Source organism: Diabrotica undecimpunctata, chromosome 3, assembly GCF_040954645.1.
Source record: "Diabrotica undecimpunctata isolate CICGRU chromosome 3, icDiaUnde3, whole genome shotgun sequence".
NCBI lineage: Eukaryota > Metazoa > Arthropoda > Insecta > Coleoptera > Chrysomelidae > Diabrotica > Diabrotica undecimpunctata.
In genome coordinates, this window is record NC_092805.1 from 54,842,080 (window position 1) to 54,864,005 (window position 21,926).

At 33.0% G+C, this 21,926-nt stretch overlaps 1 protein-coding gene and 2 long non-coding RNA genes across 3 annotated transcripts; 1 reads left to right on the forward strand and 2 right to left on the reverse strand.

Annotated features, from left to right (window-relative positions):
• Nucleotides 1–1,803: 1,803 nt before the first annotated feature.
• On the reverse strand, nucleotides 1,804–2,551 carry LOC140435609 (uncharacterized). The gene is made up of 3 exons (XR_011950184.1): nucleotides 2,468–2,551; nucleotides 2,137–2,405; nucleotides 1,804–2,083 (listed from the first exon to the last, which is right to left on the reverse strand). It is a non-coding gene; the product is annotated as an uncharacterized lncRNA (long non-coding RNA).
• Nucleotides 2,552–4,791: 2,240 nt separating this feature from the next.
• LOC140435797 (uncharacterized) lies at nucleotides 4,792–12,436 on the forward strand. The gene is made up of 2 exons (XM_072524514.1): nucleotides 4,792–7,831; nucleotides 12,336–12,436. Exons 1-2 carry the CDS (start codon nucleotides 4,792–4,794, stop codon nucleotides 12,434–12,436), a joined length of 3,141 nt encoding a protein of 1,046 aa, XP_072380615.1.
• A 7,274-nt stretch (nucleotides 12,437–19,710) lies between these two features.
• On the reverse strand, nucleotides 19,711–20,418 carry LOC140435610 (uncharacterized). The gene is made up of 3 exons (XR_011950185.1): nucleotides 20,305–20,418; nucleotides 20,018–20,140; nucleotides 19,711–19,950 (listed from the first exon to the last, which is right to left on the reverse strand). It is a non-coding gene; the product is annotated as an uncharacterized lncRNA (long non-coding RNA).
• Nucleotides 20,419–21,926: the final 1,508 nt, after the last annotated feature.

Genomic DNA, 21,926 nt, shown 5'->3' on the forward strand with positions numbered 1-21,926 from the left:
CATTTATTCCTTTCATTTGATTTGCATATCCATGGTTTTTCTGCTCTAGTTAGGAGCTCATTTATTCGGTTCTAGGAGATATTATAGTAACGCGACAGTTCGTAACTCCACAAATGGTAATGGATAATTCGTAACGGCGATATTTTGTAACATCGACGATTTTGAGCTTATTGAGATTTTATTGAGCTGCAATAATACTTGTTTGATGAATAGTGGAGCCACTACATATTTTAACATCGCCTCAGGAACTTATTCTTTTATCGATCTAAGCATATGTGATCCCAAGTCTGCCGACTCACTCTCATGGTATACTTTAAATAGCTTATATGATAGTAACCACTTCCCGATAGTCATAAAAAATAGCAATAAATTTTTTTACACCATTACTAAATGGAATATCCCTAAAGCGGACTTAATAAATAAAATCCACAAGGAAAATAATTCCTGTAGCTGGCTGTATACCACGTATAACAAAAGAGGTTAGTCTTTGTATGTGGGTATATATTATTTTATAAAAACCCTTAAAAGGGCAACATTACAAGCACGAACGTTTTCGGAACAACTGTTCCATCATCAGGTTAAAATACAGGTTACCATGCCTGAGCCACCAAAATATTTGGGTAAAAACCCTTTAGAATGAAATGTGTTACCAAAGATTGTACATGATGTTGATAATATTATATGATGTTTAATATTTTAATTAGATTTTACTTCAGGTAACATACACCCATGCTTAAGTGAGTTCCAGTGTCCGGAGAGTAAACCTCTTCAAACGGACTTGCCAGCCGAAGTCCGTTTATCCGTAGAGTAAACCTCTTCAAACGGAGTTGCCAGCCGAAGTCCGTTTGAAGAGGTTTACTCTCCGGACACTGGAACTCACTTAAGCATGGGTGTATGTTACCTGAAGTAAAATCTAATTAAAATATTAAACATCATATAATATTATCAACATCATGTACAATCTTTGGTAACACATTTCATTCTAAAGGATTTTTACCCAAATATTTTGGTGGCTCAGGCATGGTAACCTGTATTTTAACCTGATGATGGAACAGTTGTTCCGAAAACGTTCGTGCTTGTAATGTTGCCCTTTTAAGGGTTTTTATAAAATAAAATATACCCACATACAAAGACTAACCTCTTTTGACTTAATAAATATTTCTTTAAAAATTTATAAACCATATTATACTAGGTGTAATATATATATTATAAGTCATTGCCAAATCTGTCTGTACGAAAAATATAACGGCTGATAAAAGTCCTATTATATAAGTCAGATGTATTCTGTGGCATAACAAATACGAGACCACTTTAAAAAAAGAAGAACTGTCAGCTGTCACTAATGATGACGTGAATGAAGGACTTCCGGTTTGGAGAGTTATGGTTAGGTCACGGTTCCTAGACTTACTACGGTTACCTACTCCGACTAATCAATGAACATTAAGCCCGAAATTACGTCACGAGAGTACAGTAATTTGAATCGTAACATTGGTAATGGACGTTTTTATGTCTTGGATGTATGGAAAATAGTAAAGATAGTTATGAAATAAAGATGTTTAGTGGATTATAATAAATAATTATGGAAAACTGTTGATATATAGGTAGTTTAATACTTAAAATTAATCAGAATAAAGTTCTAGATTTACATAAATCTAGGAATTCAATCTCCATTTTACACTGAAAATTTGTCGCATATACTTACTAAATTATCAATACTGGATTAACTATTGAATGAATTACCGACCCTTAGAGGTCAGCTAGGATTATCCGAGTTAGAATTACTTGTATAATTTAATGTAAGAATTTAAATAATATCTAGGTAATAAATTTTAATTGGTAAAAAACGTAACTAGTTTATTGTATTTCCAATAGATATAAATATACACTACATAATTATTTTTTTAATTTTTTAAATATTTTTCCTTTATTGATCATTAATGTCTTCATCTTGTTTGCTTTTAACACTAATAACCTGGCTATTAAAGCAGTGTTTTCATTGCTACTCTTTTATCTCTTCTTGCTATAGGTTCACATTCTGTTTGTTTTTAAACATCTTGAGATTTTAAGTTTTTACGTGGAATTGCTACAAAATAGTGATGATAATAAACAGAATTACATTAAGTCAACAACACTTACCTCTATCCTTTAATTTCAACTTAGGCCTAGTTCCCATTATTCAAGCATACATGTCATCCACAAAATCATCCTTGAAATGATTACTACATACTCTAGCAGTTTTTATATTGATTTTATCTTTTCTGCAACAGCGCATAACCCATATTTTTTCTAATTTTGTATTTTTGGGAAACGTGATAAATGCTATTTGTTGATCAGAATCGGCAGACTTCTTGTTTTTATAAAAATTATTTTTACAAGTGGCCTCACTACAACCTGTGCCTGACATTCTAAAATTTCATCAACAATATTATTACTTTAATAGACAGTGAAATTTAAAGTTTTAACCTACCTTATAAAAAGATATTCTTATGTAAGGTACTCTACAATAGGTACGATGTACAATTACAATAAAACTTTTCTTCGATAATTAAAAATAACTTTTTACAGAAAACAACACCAAATTTTCAAATACAAAAATATAAAGTAAACTAAGATATTTAAAAAACGATAAATATTAAAGTGTTCGGATTTGATCCAAACTGGCAACAGCGCCCTCGCGTCCTACCCCTAACCACCCTTTGTTACAGACCAAAAATTTGACGATACGAAAGATTGCACACAATTCTCTCTCTTGTACGTTCAACTCTCCGAGAAGACACATCGCTCTGAACCATCCGATCACGTCTTATCAATAATAACTGTAAGTGTTAATATTCATTACACAAGCAATGAGCAAATAAATAGTAATTAGTATATTGTTTATTAAACAATTAAGGGTATACTATTGATAATCAAAATACATTTCTACTGAGCAAGAATAGTTTTAATTAAATCCATGTAACAAAAAGAACCACCGCTTAATGGAAATATACCAAATCGAAGGATAATCCGAAATAATTACCTTATAATTATTTGTACCCAGCCGAAGTATTTATTCGGCCCACTTGGACGGTGCAGAGGAACCCAGCCCGTTCCATGGTCCTTCTCCCATACGTTATAAACTAGGATTTATATAAATAACAAATTCAACACAAATATATTTAAATATATTATATTCTACAAATTGCTACGTCGCGTCATTGGCTGTGTGAGAATTCACGGCATCAGGTACACCGCTCATCACTGCAGGTACAGAAAAAGTCCTTTCTTCCCACGTGCTCACAGAATAATTTCGATACTAAGAAAGACACTATTGTTTCGCATAAAATAAAAATTTGAATAATAATTATTTTAAGAAATTCCTTGTAATAATTAGTTTTAAGAATTAAAAACATTTATTTGCTCAAGCGAAAAACTTATTATTATTTATCTTTGAAATTTCACTAAATAAATACTTTTAATATTTTTACACATCATAAATATTATACTTACCGATTTCACAGTGCCTCCATATATTTAACGATTTTATATATACTACAACACATTTAAATATTCATTTATTGATATTTCTATTGATTTGTTTGTATTGTATTGTTTTTCTTTCAGGGCGCTTATAAAAGTTGTGCTATATCTAACGCGGTAGTGTTTTTGCAAGTGAATTTAAGGTGTTTTTAGTGATTGCATATATCATACTTGTTTAGATTTAAAACCTATATTTAATAATGGAGGCACTGAAGAAACAACGAGCAACGGCAAAGTCGGCTTTAACGCGAGCATATAATTGGTGTGATCAATTTTTAGATTCTCAACTAACTATAACAGAATTAAAACTAAGAGAAGAATCAATAATTAAACATTTTGAACGTTATAATGTTATACAAGATAACATAGAACAAGCCACTGACGATGCCGATGCTCTTGAAAATCGTGATCTTATGGAAAAACATTATTTTAAATATTTAACTTTATTACGCGAAAAGTGCAAATCTCTCGTAGAGTCAAATCTACCCAGTCTTACCACTCAAACTCCCACTGTTACACAAACCACGCCTACTAATGTAAAACTACCCCAATTATCACTTCAAATCTTCTCAGGCAACTACGATGAATGGATATCATTTTATCAACTTTTTACCTCTTTAATCATTGATAACCCCTCTCTGACAAATATTCAACGGTTTATATACCTGAAATCTTCTCTAAAAAATGAAGCTCTTGCCTTAATTGACTCTCTCGAATTAACCCACGAAAATTTTACCATTGCTCTTGACCTCTTGGAAAAACGATACTCTAATAACTTAAATATAATCAACGCACACTTAAAATCCATTTTGGACTACCCCACTCTCACTAAGGTTAATGCCCAAACACTCAGAGACTTCGTAACTACAATAAGAAAACACATTCAATCTTTAAAAAACTTAAACATTCCAGTAGATACTTGGGACATCATCTTAGTTTATATTTTGTCAAGAAAAATTGACTATAACTCCAAAAAACAATACGGAGAAAAAAAGAATTAAATCAGATTTACCCACATTAGACGAGTTTCTAGACATTTTAGAAGATAGGTGCAATTTATTAGGTGATTTAAGTGACTCACGTGACTATAAAACGGAAAAACCTTCTCCGAAATTCTCTCGCACTACTTCTCTTCACACCAATGTTACCTACAATAATTCTTCCACTTCTAAATGCATATACTGTAATGACTTGTCTCATAAAATATATCGTTGTCCACGTTTCTCATCTCTACCACACTCTGACAAATTAAATTTCACACACTCTCAACACATGTGCACAAACTGCTTGGGCACAGGACATTCTTACAATGAATGCATCTCTAAAACTTGCTCGATTTGTTCTAAAAAACATCACACTCTTTTGCACGTACGCAAAACCCACAACACTAACTTCTCGCATCCATCTCACAATCCAGGCACATCTCAAGGCCAAAGAACTACATATCCTCAAGGCAATCAACATAATTGGAGATCCAATTCAAATCAAACACATTCTGATGCCAACTCCAGAAAACATAATTATCATCAAACTCAAGAAAAATCAAACCCTAATTTAAATTCTAATAAAAATACTACAGAATTCGACGACATGCCATCCTCCTCTGGCAATAACATCCACCCCGAGTCTGTCACAGCGGTATCTCTAGATACCACAGGCGACCTTACATTCTCCGCTAAACCTTGTAATGTTCTATTAGCAACAATTAAAATATCTATTCAATCAAAATCAGGACATATGATAACAGCCAAGGCACTTCTCGATAATGCTAGTCAAAGTAGCTTTATATCAAGGAATCCTTTTGAAAAAATTAGCTGTAAAACCCTCCAACAACCACTTCAAATTTCTGGAATTGCCCAGAGCTCAATCATGTCTAACATAATGGCAAATCTTACAATTTTCTCTACTAATAATAAAAGCAATAAACTTAACATGTCTTGTTACGTACTCGATAGAATAACTACCCCACTACCGCAGACACATATACCCCTAGAATTGCTCGAAATACCACACAACATTTCCTTAGCCGACAGTGAGTTCTTTTCAACTTCAAGCATTGACATTTTGATAGGTGCTGACAAATACTACGAACTCATTACCGATGGCATCGTAAGATTAGGAAAAAATCTCCCTGTACTTCAAAACACCTTTTTTGGTTGGATTGTCGCTGGTAATGTACCTCATAATCATCTAAAAAATAAAAGAGTATCCTTATTTACTCAAACTTCCAATGTTATCTCCGAAAACACTTCTTCCCTTAACTCGCTTCTTCCCAAATTCTGGGAAATGGAGGAAATACCCACTAAAAAACTTCTCACCCCGACTGAAGAAATTGCTGAACTTGACTTCAAGAAAAACTTTAAAATTTTAGAAACCGGACGATTCCAAGTAAATCTTCCCCTTAAATGCCCCTCAGAGCATACCAAACTAGGTGACTCTTTTCATATCGCTAAAAAACGATTCGAAAGCTTAGAAAAGAAATTTCAATTAAATCACTCTCTATTTCTTGAATACAAAAGGTTCATCGATGAATACATTACACTTAATCATGCACGATATATCCCACTCACACTATACAATAATTTATCCGAACACAAATATTTCTTGCCCCATCATTGCGTGATAAAAGAGAGCAGTACCAGCACTCGATTACGCGTTGTTTTTGATGGATCTTGTAAATCCTCTTCTGGAACCTCTTTAAATGACATTATGCTCACAGGTCCACAGGTACAACCTGATCTATTTGACATCATTTGCCGTTTTAGAATACCCCAATTTGTTTGTACTGCTGATATTCAAAAAATGTACCGTCAAATAAATATTAACCCAAATCAAACCTTCCTGCAAAATATACTGTGGAGAGATGATCCCTCTAAACCACTTGAATGCATTGAACTTACTAGCGTAACGTACGGCCTCAGATCTTCAAGCTTCTTATCTACTCGGGCTATAAAAGAGCTTGCATCCACTAACATCCAAAAATACCCCCTCGCTTGTGAAGCCTTACTTACACAAACGTACGTAGACGACATTCTCTGTGGTGCCGAAACTGAAGCTGACCTAGAAACCACATATCACGAATTAAATACCGTTCTAGGTAGTGCTTGCATTTCAACTCATAAATGGGTTTCCAATTCCACAAGGTTCACTGAAAAATATTGTAACAATGATCAACCCACTTCATATGACATCCAAATCGAAAATGCCTCTAATAAAGTTTTAGGACTTTCATGGAACCCTTCTCCAGACACACTCTCAATTTCAGTACCTGAAGCCCCAACTAACACTCGCGTTACAAAAAGAATTGCCTTATCCACTCTAGCTAAAATGTATGACCCCTTAGGGTTGATAACTCCTGTCATTCTACATGGAAAGTTATTCATTAAGAAACTTTTCCTTGAACGAATGGACTGGGACGATATCTTGCCTCCCTCTTTGGAAAAAGAATGGACAACCTTTGTAAATAATATACCTCACTTAAAGTCCTTAAAAATCCCACGCTGTCTATTTCTTAATAAGAAAGTCGCACACATACAAATTCATGGCTTTGCTGACAGCAGCGAAAGGGCTTATGCAGCATGCATTTACTTTCGTACTGTATACTCTGACAACACAGTTTCCTGCATACTGGTTACAGGAAAATCTCGGGTAAACCCTATCAGGACAACTACCCTACCTAGACTTGAACTCTGTGCCATGTTACTCCTCTCAAAACTCACCAAAAGAATCATATCAATATATGAAAACAAACTGTCATCCTCTAGTGTCAATTTGTGGAGCGATTCAAGGATAGCACTATCGTGGATACAATCCCACGCATCCCGCTGGAATACCTTTGTTTCCAATCGAGTTGCTCAAATCACTGAATTGACAAATGCATTTCAGTGGCGCCACATAAAATCTGCAGAAAATGCTGCCGACTACCCATCTCGAGGATTACTAGCCCAAAACATTTTAAAATTAGATTTATGGTGGTCAGGTCCTTCATTTCTGCAAGACCCCAATCTAAATCTCGCTCATTTTGATGAAAAAATTAATGAATGCAACTTACCAGAAGAGAGAAAAATCTCACTTCTTACTACTAAACCTACCGAAGAAAATTTTTGGCATAAAATATTTCTTAGATTTTCCAAATTTTCTAGACTAGTGCACGCAATGGCATATGTTTACAGATTTATTCACAATTCAAGATTTCCCACTAAAACTCTTACTGGTCCACTATCTGTAGATGAACTTCTCACGTCCACTAACTCAATTTGTAAAATTGTTCAACACCAACACTTCAGTTCAGAAATCTCTGAAATCCAAAATAGTAAATCACTCTCAAATAAAAACATGATCTCACTTAGCCCATTCATAAATCACTCTGTTTTTTTTTTATGTGTCGGTGGACGCTTAAAAAATGCAGACATTCTAGAATATCACAAACACCCTATCTTACTTCCCTCTAAATCACATGTAGTAGTCACTCTACTGCTTTCACACGAACATACTAGACTTGGTCATGTCGGACCACAGGCCTTACTTACCGGTCAGAGCTGTACTGATTCGAACTAGTGAAGGAGTCTTCATTAGGCCCATCACAAAGCTATGTCCCTTGCCTCAAGATTCTTAATTTGATTGTCGTTTATTACTTTCTTCTTATTCCTGCCTACTTTCTTGTTTATATATCATAGGTCTTCTGTATCTTCTCACGTTCCAACTGAACCATTATATCTCAATTCTTCCTTATCCTTCCACCTCGTTATTGAATGAGACATTCAACGGCCGGGGAGTATGTTCGGATTTGATCCAAACTGGCAACAGCGCCCTCGCGTCCTACCCCTAACCACCCTTTGTTACAGACCAAAAATTTGACGATACGAAAGATTGCACACAATTCTCTCTCTTGTACGTTCAACTCTCCGAGAAGACACATCGCTCTGAACCATCCGATCACGTCTTATCAATAATAACTGTAAGTGTTAATATTCATTACACAAGCAATGAGCAAATAAATAGTAATTAGTATATTGTTTATTAAACAATTAAGGGTATACTATTGATAATCAAAATACATTTCTACTGAGCAAGAATAGTTTTAATTAAATCCATGTAACAAAAAGAACCACCGCTTAATGGAAATATACCAAATCGAAGGATAATCCGAAATAATTACCTTATAATTATTTGTACCCAGCCGAAGTATTTATTCGGCCCACTTGGACGGTGCAGAGGAACCCAGCCCGTTCCATAAAGCAAATAATAAACTGAAAGATAATTATCACGAACAAACTGTGATAATAAATGAGCTTTGTATTCTTGTGTACTGTGGTGACGTAACTCAAACATTTAACTCTCCCCACCCCAGTCGGAAGAGGCAACCGTAGTAAGTCTACGAACCTTGTGGTTAGGTCACGTTTTATAATAAACTTTTTTATTTACTTTTATGTAAAGAATAAATGTATCGATTATTTTGAAAATGGGCCACTTCCACTTTTTTAAATTTCACAGAAGAGGTAAAAAGCTTCTTATCTTCATTACTATTAAGAACTTAAGTGTTTTTATGTATTTTTTGGTTTTATGATTTACTATACAAAACGAGGAATATTATAAAAAGATATTTTTTAATTTAAAAGACCTAGAAACCGAATTTTTTTGTAAAAGAGATTACCCGTTTTCAAAATGAACAGGTAATAAAAGTAAAAATAGTTAATATAATATGAATATTGTTTGTTAGAAACATTAAACTGCTACACTAAATTTAGAAAAAAAAAAAAAATCAAAAAGATTTAAAATAAATAATAAGGATAGTTGAATTATTGTCTTCTTATTCCGCTTCTTCGGCACCGATAGTAGACCATTCACAGATCAGGTTGTAGAATGGCTTGTGATTATCTGGAATGTATTGTAAAAGCCTTCAATTTTTTATTTTTATTGGAATTTTCCCCTGATTGACAGGAAGATTTTGAGGATCAGGTATCAGGTACAAACATGGGCGAACTGCCCTTTTGTTGAGGTTTTAAAAGTTGAAAACGTTCTTCAAGAACGCCATCAATGTAATTCATATTAAGAGGTAACACTGAAACTAACCTTTTCGTTTTTTGGAACTTCCTTACCAAAGCTTCCCGTGGAACTTTTTTTTTCAAATCTGGCCACCATTTTTAAAAAGCAGCTACATCTATGTAAATAATATATCTATAATATCAAATTTATAATGACTAGATGAAGACACGCTTAAATCTTCATATTCCTCTACAGAGAAAATCCTGTCGTAACGACGAATTCGGCTTCGGCCAAAACAAAGCCGAAGGTTTCGCCGAAGGTGGAATAATAAAATGCTCTGTCAGTATACTATACTAATATACTATAGAAATGAAATAATCTCTGAACAATATGCTTCGGCCAGTCTTTGATAATTTAAATAATATTTACACCCTATTTCATACCCTTAACTAAAACGTTTTACAAACTTTCAGATCAGGTAGTAGGTAGGATATAAATTTTAACAATAGGCCAAGATGTCTCAAAGATCATCATTTGAATATTTCTCACGTAGTAAAATTCTGATAATAATAATTTTACTGTATTTATTAAAATTCACGATTACTGGTGTTTTGACTAAATACCTAAATGGCAAAACATCGACCATTGACTATGAATGTTTTTTAATGTTATCTATTTTTATTATCGCTTATTACCAAATAATGTATAAATGTTTGACTTTTTTATCTCATAATTTCATATTTTTGTTTACCACTATCAAGTAATCAAAATATAATGCACATTATTTAAATTTTTACCATATAATAGTTATATTTTTAGTCACCTTCGGCTTCGGCTTCGGCCGAAGGTATCCTACAGGCCGAACTTCGGCATCGGCTTCGGCTTCGGCCAAAAAAATCACATTCGGTCGGTCTCTAAAAAGATTGCTTTGTTAGTTTTAAAATTGTGTATTTTGATTCCTCATATATTTTTTCCGTTTTAAAGGAGGAGATTTACTTGCACTATATTATCACTACACGAGATTGTATTACGCACAGCGTCTGTTTCCCAACAGGTCTATACAACTACTAAATAGATTGCATCGTCAATATAATAAACCGTTATACTATGGGCAGGCCGGATATAATAAACCATTATGATGTGGGTGGGTACAAATCGCCGTTCATTTTAAAAATGTGTTATCTCTAGGAGATGACTCGTTTTCAAACTGAACTGGTTTGTGGGGTATGCTGTATTTACGGTAATAATAATGAAAATTGACCCGTTTTTATACGGAATAGACGCGTCTACAACACGTCAACGTCTACGTTAACACACGTACGCGTTGTACGTGTGTTAAATAGAAATTCGACAGAAAGTGGAAATGTCAAAAAAGTGGAGATGACCCCTTTTCATAATGACCGATTCAAATACAGTAGTTAGGCCATCACATTATTTCATTTAAGAGATCCCCCATATACTATCGATTTTTATTGTTGTTTCTATCAGTTTACGACTACTTCCTCTGTAGAATTCATTTATAACATATCCAAGTATGAATGTTCATAGATAATCAATCATATTATGAGATCTGTATTCGCATGATTAAAGAAGAAGGAAGAATATTGCTGATAGCAATCGAAAAATTAAATTAATCGCAAACTTACAAAACAGTAGTTTGTTACAATATTCTGTATACAACGACCCATGCTATCATCAAATGACTAATAGTTGATATTAATTTAGAGACAAATATTATTTAAAATAAGATTTTTAGTCATTTATATTTACATTAAAAAATTCCACAATTATCTCCCGCAATCCCGAGGCTACTTGTTTTTCTGTTTAGTAATGCCGATAAGATACTAGTTATCAGTGTGCTTTCAGTATTTATGTGTTCTACCCTTGTATTTAATTACTTTAAATATAAGAAACATGTTATCGCACCCCAGCTATTAATTTTAATCTGTGTTTTATCGAAAATATTTAGCTACATACTTGTGGGACATCAATAGCATTAGACTTTGAATAATCGTTTTTGGTTGAAACGTTGATAAGTAGGTGTATTTTAGGTAAATATTTCCTACATTTTATTTAGATTTCACTTATAAGATTTTGGTACAAATTAAACGATTTATTGACAATTCTGATTAAATTTAAAATCAGCTGTTTGCTAGATTTCTTCATAAATTAAATTTAAAGGGAATAAATTGTGAACTGTATAAGTTGAACTGTATTAAAAATGGAGTAATATATTTAATACAAATATTAAATATGATTTATTAAGGTATATGTTTGACTAAATATTATCTTATATGCTTTATTTAGGTAACTTCGCCTTTGGCTTCAATTTTGAAACTGTTTGCGTGTAGCATATTATTTAAGTTAAATATTATTTCACATGGAGTTAAAACAAAAACACAATTGATTAAATATTAGAATAAATAACGCAAACACAAAAATACTACATATAACGGAAAAAAAGGAATTAAAAGGATTTCGGAAAGCCTCTTTAGTTGTAATAAGTACATTAAAGCAATGGGCCAAATACTACGCAAATTAATAATAAACGCAAGTTTTTTTAACCTAGTAAAAACCTTTTTCTTACATCATTTCTGTTGAATATAATAGACAAAATTCTTGATAGACATATTAAAAAGGGGACATTGAGGAATCATTCTCTCAATAGCATCCAGCATGCATATCAAGAAGGAAAATCAACAGAAACAGCACTGGACGAAGTAGTTCAGAGAATCGATAATTCTATTATTAGTGAAAAAATGGATTAAATGCCTTTCTAGATATAAAAGGTGCATTAAATAATGCACTACCAAATTGTCTTTATCTTGCAGCAACATCAAAAGCGATATCTGCTACCGTATGCAACTTGGTCAAGGCAATGCTGAAAAATAGACTGATTCTAACAGACCTGCAAGGAGAGATGTCAAAATAGCTAGGAGGTGTCCACAAAAAGGCAAATGTAACCAAATATTTAGGAGTAATACTAGATAAGCGGCTTACATGGAACGTCCATTTGGTAAGAATAACCAACAAAGCAAAGCGTTTCTCGTCGAAAAATATGTGGGAAAATATGGGTTATAAAACTCAAACAGACGTACTATGACTGTAGTTTGACCACCTATAATTACATATGGCGCATTGATATGCCGCCAAAGAGAAGCTGAATAAGTTTTAACGACAAGCATGCTTAGTTATAAGAGGAGCGATTTCAACCATCCCAACTGCCTTCATGGAAGTCATGCTTTACCTCCCTCCATCACATATATGGATGACCATGATGGCGTTGTCGAGCAGCGGCGATATAATATTGCTAAGGTTCTTCTCCCCGTCTCTCATAAAATGCGACTCATCGGAACAAATGATAGATGGAGAGCCGTCGTTTGAGGTGTAGGGTTCACAGAAACACACGTAGGCGTTACGGTCACTGGTTTTCGCTCCTAGTATCCGAGACGAGCTCTCGTGGGATTATTTTACTCTCATTCCACATAACCAAAGTGAGGTTAAACGAACTGCAAACTCTACAAGTCCTTTCCCCATTAAGAACGTAAGTTTGCTGAACGTACCCAGTCCCTGAACACGAGTGGTAGATGAGTACGCTCCTCAGCGGCTACTTGTCAAAACATTATTTCTACCTGCGTTCACCTTTCTGCTCGTGCTTGGGATAACGGACGGATGTTCGTATAATAACACAGAGAAAACGGGGAGGGTGAAGCCTTGTCACCTCAGGGAAACAATTAAGGGTCTAACCACCTTCTGATATCCCCGGGTGCTCTGTAGAGGGCTTCGAATATACTGTCGACAGCTCCTCTACTTAAGTCCATTTTCGGGTTATGGACTTGGAAAATATTTATCTTCGGTGTCTTGCCTTGAAAAAGGCAAGATATTTCTTTCATGACAAAGGTATACCAAGTCGAAATAAAGCATCAGGTCGTGGTCTTCTGAAGGCTTGTCTTGAAAAAGACAAGATATTTCTTACATGACAAAAATAGAGGTCGAAATAAAACATCAGTTTGTAGTTGAATAATATCTCAGCCACAGAGTATAATTAAAACAGCAGGAAGCAGCGCCCCAAGAGCACTAAGCTCTCGGAGGGCCCGTGAGGGACTGACCTGGCTGACCTGAAAATCGCCAATAATTATATGCGCTGCTCGAGCGATAAATAGGGATTTCCAGGTCAAGAGCCAATGGTAAAATTCGAGGCAGTGCGATGCGCATCGAAATGCGTACTAGTCCACAGACTATCGCATTCGATGACAGCCTAACGCTGCAGCAACAACGTGCCACCCTCAAATGGTGTCGGACTCGTAGGAGCAATGGATCCGCTTATGGTCATATGCCGAAAGGAGGTCAGGAGAACCAGGGTCACGTTTTCACGCTTTAGCAAGAGGTAGTGACACAAATGCACTGCATGCCTGGTGATGGCCTGTAAGTTTCCACTTTACATCTGTTAATTTTTCTATGACATCTTTTACCTTCGTAACATTTGGTATCTACTCATTGCGTTTTTTGCATAGGTCTACTAGGTCTTTGCTAATTTATCCATACTTGACCTTGTCAGTGTCCATGCTTGGCATCCGTATGTCATCACTAGGTAAGACGCTTTGGTTTAAGAGTTTTGTTTTAACTTATTGCAGATATTTATGATTGGTTAAGATGAAAGCTTCCTTTCGACATGCTATCCATGTTCCATCTTGTTCGACGTTTTATCTTCACATTTTGATTTTGTTTTTGTATGTCGATTGTGATATTCTCTGAAGTGTTTACTCATTGTTTTTATTCTCTCATAAATTATTCTGTCGTTCAATATCGATCTTTTGTGATTCTCTGTTTAGTTCCAAAAACATATTTTGTAACTACTTTTTATCACTTTCTATTAGGAAGACATAATCAGCCTATTGTAGATAAATAATATATTCTCCATTTGTTCTTATAGCTTTCTCTACCAATTTAGTTGCTGTAACACATCCCCTAAGGCTTGTTTAAACAGCTTTGGTGATATTGTCTTACCTTTCCTTATTTCTCTGTTCATTGCTATTGGGTCCGTAAGTACATGCATATAAATTCGTGTTTTGACTTTCTGGTATATGTTGTCAATAATTTGAGTATATCTGTAGTCTAGCATACTGCTGTTTAGTGAGTATTTTATTGCCCAGTGTTGTACACGTCAAAAGTTTTCTCAACGTCTACAAAAGCTACATATTGTTATATTCATCTGCTTTTTCGATTATGATTTTCACAGTTAACAAGAGGTCAGTGGTGCTAAATCTCTTTCTGAATCCTGCCTGTTCTTATGTCTGGTATCAGTCTACTTTTATTGTCAACCTGTTTATATCCGTCAACCTCAATTTTGGTTAGGAGTTTATAACTCGTATAAAGTAATATTATTGAATGATAATTTTTATGTTGCTTTTGACTTTTTTTGTACAATAACAGCGTAACTGCTTTGTTCCAGTCTTCGGGGATCTTATCTTTCTTGATAACTGTCTTTCCTTAATTCTATAATATATTATTTCTGTAGTGACCCGATATATGCCTGACGAATTGTTATTTTTCATTTGCTTTAGTGCTTTTCTTATTTCTACTTTACTAATTTTTGGCTACGACTTGGAGTTTACATTCTTAATTTTAGAGTTCAATAATCTATTCAGTTCTTCACGTGGGTTTTTCTGTACTTCTGTAAAGTTCAATATACGTTTTAACTACAAATGTTTTGTAAAAGGTTTTAGATTATGTAAGTAATTACATAATTTACATTGCAAGAGAGGCCCTGTACTTAGACGTATATATTGGCTGGCCAATCTTAGGAAATACACTGGTCTAACCTCAACTGATCTATTTCGAGCGACTGTGAACAAAATAAGATGGGTCAATGTGATCTCCAGCATCACTAGAAGATGGGCTCCTTTAGAAGAAGAAGTAATTAGGAGATGTAACATAAAAAATAAATTGTGAATATTGTCACACTTGTGCACAGATCTAGTTAATATTGTTTAGCTATACAGCTGTTTCACGTCCTGACTGAAACAGATTTGTAAACTAGAGGCTGATGTGTATGTATACTATCACCAACGGTATAAAAACAGCACGGAATATATTCTGAGTTGTACACGATTATTGATTCGATGAAATAAAAAAAAAGAAGAGAGTGTAGGGTAGGCGTATGTGAGAGTACCACTGCGCGCCGTGGAGGTTCTAGTTAAATTATGACCCCGTAGAAAGAAAAAGTAATAAAGGATAAGGGGAGACTGTAGAGAGAGAGAGAGAGCGAGAAAGAGGTAGATAGATAAAGAGAGAGAGAGAGAGATTTGAGGATCTCGCATTTAATCAGATTTTACCTGTTTCATCTCTTTATATTCCCATTCTCTCTATAACGTTTTCTATTTTAGTCGTGTTTTCCTTTAATACAATGATACCAATTTTTATCTTTATTTATTTCTTTTGTAACATTTATATGGAACAGTTTTTTAAAGTGCATAATACTATATTTATGTTAAATACTTTAGGAGGACTGGGAGCTTTAGGAGGATTTAGGCACTGTAATTTTATCATAATTATTTCGAATCATATTGCATTTTGCATGGATTTACTTTGCCATATATTTCTAGAATTCTGTTATATGTTACAGCATTTTGTGTTCTGTTTTCCTTTTTCTTTCCCATTTTGGTTGTGTTCTCCTGAAATTTGTGGGGTTTTCTTCTAATAAATGCAAACCATTTTTGTTTTATGCGCCTTTTAATAAAAAAGTAAATACATTTAAGTTATTAAACATATGATTAAATAAATGAATAAAGTGTTCTAAGCTAAATACGGAAAAATGTTGAGTGAGATTGTAAGCCAACAAAAATAAATTGCTGCTGCTGGATATTGATGCAAAAAGAAACCAAATATTGAAGAGAGCTACAAAAAAATCAATTGGTGGATAATAAAACACGAGAAAGAACGACGAAAGAAAGGCAAAAATACTTAATACTTAGAAAAAGTGTTAGACAAAAAGTTTGAAAACAAAGGGATTCAGTAGTAGTTAAAGAACAAATAAAGGTGAAAGTGAAAACAATGTAGAGTGGTAAAATTGGTCAGACATACAATTGTTGAAAAAAATCCAGACGAATAGAGAAGCAGAATATAATTATCTGTTTATAGTAGCAAAACAGATATTCCACGATTCACAAATACTTGGCAGGGCCGTAAAACTACTTATTTACAACATAAAAATATAGAAGGGAATAATTAATAGATGTATCCGTCAATAATAAAGAAGCTGAAATATCCGGAAATTAGGTTGTGTTTATATGAAAATTAGGGCAAATTAACAAATGTTGCAAATTAAATTTTAAGGCAGATGATAAAAAATCCATAGAATAAAAAAATATGGGAATAAACACGTATAAATATAAAAGCAAAGCTTTTATGTCAGACATTAATCTTGACAAAGTTTATGATACAGTTTTTCCAGAGGTTCTGTAGTGGGCTTTCAGCAAGAACGAAATATCAGGTGAATATATGAAGATTTTAAAAGATATCTAAAAGGGAATAACAACTAGTGTTAGGAGAGACTGATAAATTTCATGTGAAAGTAAGCTTGCATTAGGGCTTAGTGTTTAGCCCTAATTGTTCCTTTTTAGTGCTGGATCAGATACCAGAAAAAGTTCAGGGTAACATTATCTGATGCTTGATATATTTATGCTTATCGTGTAGTGTTACTAGAAATACTAGAAGGAATTTACATCAAACGCTAGAATAATCGAGAGGTTTAAAACTTAAAAATAAGAAGAGTATTTAGAATAATTTTATAAAGATGCAGTCACTACTACAAATAAGGTTATAGCTCTGGCCCAAAGATCCTAACTCAAAAACATTGCGGATAATTAAGATAGTATATCCTAAGTCTGTTTAGAGAAAGATGTATAAGAATGTTGTCTTTCAAAAATAATAATATATCTCGGATATCTGTGTTACTACCTAACAGGTAACGATATTAGAAGTTAATCCGATTTTTAATAAACTTATTTCTTCTATCAAGATAATACACTGAAATATAATACAATGGTCCTTGATGGTCAAAATTTGACGAGTAATAAAGCCCAAGTCTTACGATACAGAAATTCTCTTCTCTTATGGGTTTTAACATCCCACGGTAAAGTTAATCTCTCTTATATTAAGACTATTATGATCATCTACTCTTGAATATATGTAAATTGACATACAGAAACATTATTTTCTTTTAAATACACTCCGTTCGCTGTATCTTTGCACATCATAGTTGTACGAATTAAATCAAAGGGTTTAAATCAAACGTAAGTCTTCTAAATTCATGTAATAATTAGAAAATGTTTAATATCCCGTTAAACGCATTTATAGTGATTGTTTTTGTTTATTTATTGTACTGGATGTTAAAAACTCATTATAGAATTGTTTTGAACGTAATTTTGAGTTTTCTACATATTCAACGTTATTATGAATATTGGAAGAAATGCTCTATTTGAAATACTGTAGTCAAGAAAGATGGACCCAATATCAAACAGCTTAAATTCTCATATATATTTATTTATTTATTTATACACCAAAGCATCCAACAGCCGAAGCCAGTTACTGGATGGAAAAAAGTTTTCATTCAAAATACAATAATAAACATTTACATCGTATACATATGACATTCAACGTTAAAGCTTAAGCATAAGAAAATGCCCTAAAAGATAAAAAAACTCTTGTTCATGCTTTTCGAACTAAGTTACTAACACAAAAAAATTAATTAAACTTTACAAAACAAAACAATAAAAACAATGGAAAAAGAAAAATTTCGAAAATACATTAATTTGTAGAAAACTTAAAGGGTGTTACAAATTAGTGCTCAATCTATTAGGCGAAAATAATGCGACTTTCCTTATGTCGCATACCTAGAGACTTAGTATTTATTTTTTATACTAGCTGGTATTTATCAATTTTTTTTAATTGTGTATCAAACTTCTCTGTAGTTTCCAAAATAAAATGTGAAAAGTTATGTGTAAAAGGTTTCATTGTTTTAGCCTAAAGAATGGATCAATTACTTTGTTACAACTTATTTCCACAAATATGACTAAATGACTAAATTATTAAAATAAATTGAAAAAAAAAAACAAAATATCAAAATTATATATTTCTTTACTTTCAGAATCCGAGCTATCTCCAGGATTTATTATGATTGTTTGAATATCAATATCAACTATATTTTGCTCTCGGATACCACTTTTGGATAATTTCATGAGTATGTCTTACACATTTTTTCCAAATGTCTCCATTACATTGATTAAGCGCCTCTTTCCACATATTTATAACAGCACTACTATCAGAATAGCCGTCTCTACGCTATGCTTATTGTAATATGACTTGCAATTTGCCCAAATTAATTAAATAGCGTTGAATTCAGAAGGATAAGGAGGTAGTCTCAACACTTCATGACCATGCTCTCCTAGTAACTCATCAATACCATACACATTTTCTTTTTTATTCATTTTTGCAACTTGTAATAATTCAGGTTTTGTAAATTTTGGTTCAAATTGGATGTTATTTGTTGTCAGCCAGGTAACATTTCATCTTTCTTTGAAGCAGTGGTAGGTTGCTTTTCTAAAAGAACACTATGATATGGAGCATTATCCATTACAATCAACGATGTTTCTTCTAAATTGTAAATTACTTATGTCCTTATCCACTTAGTAAAAATGTCGTTGTTTATTTCTCCATAATAATCAATATGTTTAGACTTAGAACAAAACAATAAACTTGCTTCAGAAACAAATCCTTTAGAAGAACCAGCGTGAACAATTATGGAACGTTTACAATCAAAATCTTTTGGTTTGCGTACACTTTTGGTACTAGTGTCTTGCCAGGAAGTTGTTTTATTTCCTTTTGAATAAATCCATGTTTCACCCAAAAAAACAAGTTCTCTTGGATGCACACTTTCCAGGTTTTCAAAGTACTTACGAAAGAATTTTGCTCTTAAAGCAGCAATATTGGTTCGTTCGAATAATGATCTTCGATTGTCATCCTTTTTATATTTAAATCCTATATCTCTCAGTACAATTCTCAAGGATGTTTTTCCCATAGTAACAACTTCTTTTTCCTCTAATTCACATTTAAAACTTTGTAGACTAACATGCTTTTCTAAAAAAAAAATAAAAACTAGTAATAATAGTGAAACTTTATTTTAGAAGTGTTAATTTTGATGTGAAACATCTAGTGGCTGGGGTATAAACCAGATTGTTTTTATTTTGCACAATATCAACTTATAGTTACTTTGTAGGTACATATTGTACACAGTGTTTCGTATTGCCATTTTAGTTCCTTCAGGCAGATCTTGCTTTTACGACGACGTCTACTTTTGCCTGGACTTGAAAGGACAGGATTGCTTTCTTTTCGTTTTTTAATTGTACATACTGTACGCCGTGATATTTTCAAGGCAGCAGCTACCCTCTTAAATTAAAAACAATTTCATGATAGGTAAATTATTAAACAACATATAACTAATTCATTACTATACCTCTTGAACACAAGCCAAAGGTGCCAATAAGGGTCCCCCGTTCCGTTTTTCCAACTCAAAATATTCATACAAATTCAGCACAAGTTGCTGGGATTGAGAATTTAATGTATTTCCAGGCATATTCTAAAAATGAAAACCTTGAAAAAAATATTCTGTTTGATATTTGTTTGATATTTATGACAACAAATAATGTTTTATATCGATCCGTTAGACAGAGTTTTAGCCATATTCAAAAATGATACGTCAAATTAAAGGTAAGAAAATTTAACTGCAAAATTTATACTTACATCAAGGAATCCAACACTAAGTGAATAGTTAGTTGTTATAACAACTCTTTTTGAGAAAATTGATAAACTCAAGGCACGAAAATGCAATGAAAAATTAAACAATAAGAATATAATTTTTTGTAAACACCACAACGCTGTGAAGTTGACAATAAGCAGGTTCAATGATGAGAATTTATCACAGACTGTTGTTATATTACTGTCTTTGTCTGACGTATTATTAAATGTTGGACAATCGGCTTAATTTTAACATTTTATATTCTGTGAGTAGAAATGAGACAAAATTTCAAAATAGTTCGTGAATAATTTCATATATGTACAAAGATACAGCGAACGAACTATAAATTATTTTGTATCCAGATTTACATTTTAAATTTTAACTTTTAATTTCAATACAAAAGTGTATATAAGGCTAAGCCCATGTTGCTAAAAATTTCCTTTTTTTAATTGTATCAAGCATTGAATATTAGGCTTATAACTAAAATACGTACTTATTTATAAGCCTTGTATTCCTGTTTATTCCTAATTTCGAAATGTTTTTCAAAATGACCACAGCTGTCTACTATTCAATATATTATATAGTAAAACGCTACTTCTTTCTTGATAATACCTTTTTCATTCTTTACGGATTTATCTCTTGTAATAAATTTAATTTATTAGGCTATGAATTTTTTTTTAATTCCAACGTGCAATCAACTACCTTTACGATTTCGTTTTACGAATAAAGTACCTCCCCCTTCTTTCTCCTACCTTTCACGTACTTGCATCTCGCTGATGGTTTATAAATATTGCCAATTATCGTAGATCTTCAACATGGTAAGCGCTCGTGCTAGACTGCTAGTGAAGCAGTCTAAGAAACGCGAGAAAATACGAGAATTTACATCCCATATCACTAAATTTCTTCAACAACCGTGTGAAATAAACCTGTAACGTTTTAATGCCCAAGTTGCTACGGCGGTGTAAAGATATTCTGTTGAAAGATATTTACGACTAGATTGCTTAATCACAAGTTGTTAATTTATAAATGCATGTAGCAGAAAGTTTAGATAGTAATCCTTGAGGTTGTAGCAATGGTAAAAGGAAGGGGCATAAAAATTTCGTTTAAGGTTATTGATGGGTTGAATTATTAGTACTACATTTTGCTTATGAAAAGGTTATATATTAAATATGGTTGTATCCAGTTTACAGAAAATCATTGCCTATATGTCCTAAAATTTTTATTATTAGTTATATATACATATATTATACACTGACCGGCAAAAAAAGTGGCCATCCTATAAATTTCGAAAATAAAAATTCATTGTAAGTTTTATATTGCGTCTTAATTTAAATATTTATTGTGACCATTTATCCTATTTTTTGACAGTTTTGACGTTTATGTTGTTGTTTTCTGTAGTGGCTGGTTTTCTTCTAGGTTGAAAATATTTAATTAAATAGTAATTTAGCTTTTCAAACTTGGATTTCAAAGTTACGGAGAGCTTTTTGTCGCTTTATAAAGACTAGTACATACTCACGTCGACCTGGTTCCGGTCGTAGAAGAGTTACTTCGCAAAAAGATGATCGTTTTATTGTGATGGATCTTTGGATGGATTGGATGGATTATTCCCGAATTACAACCCAGAAAC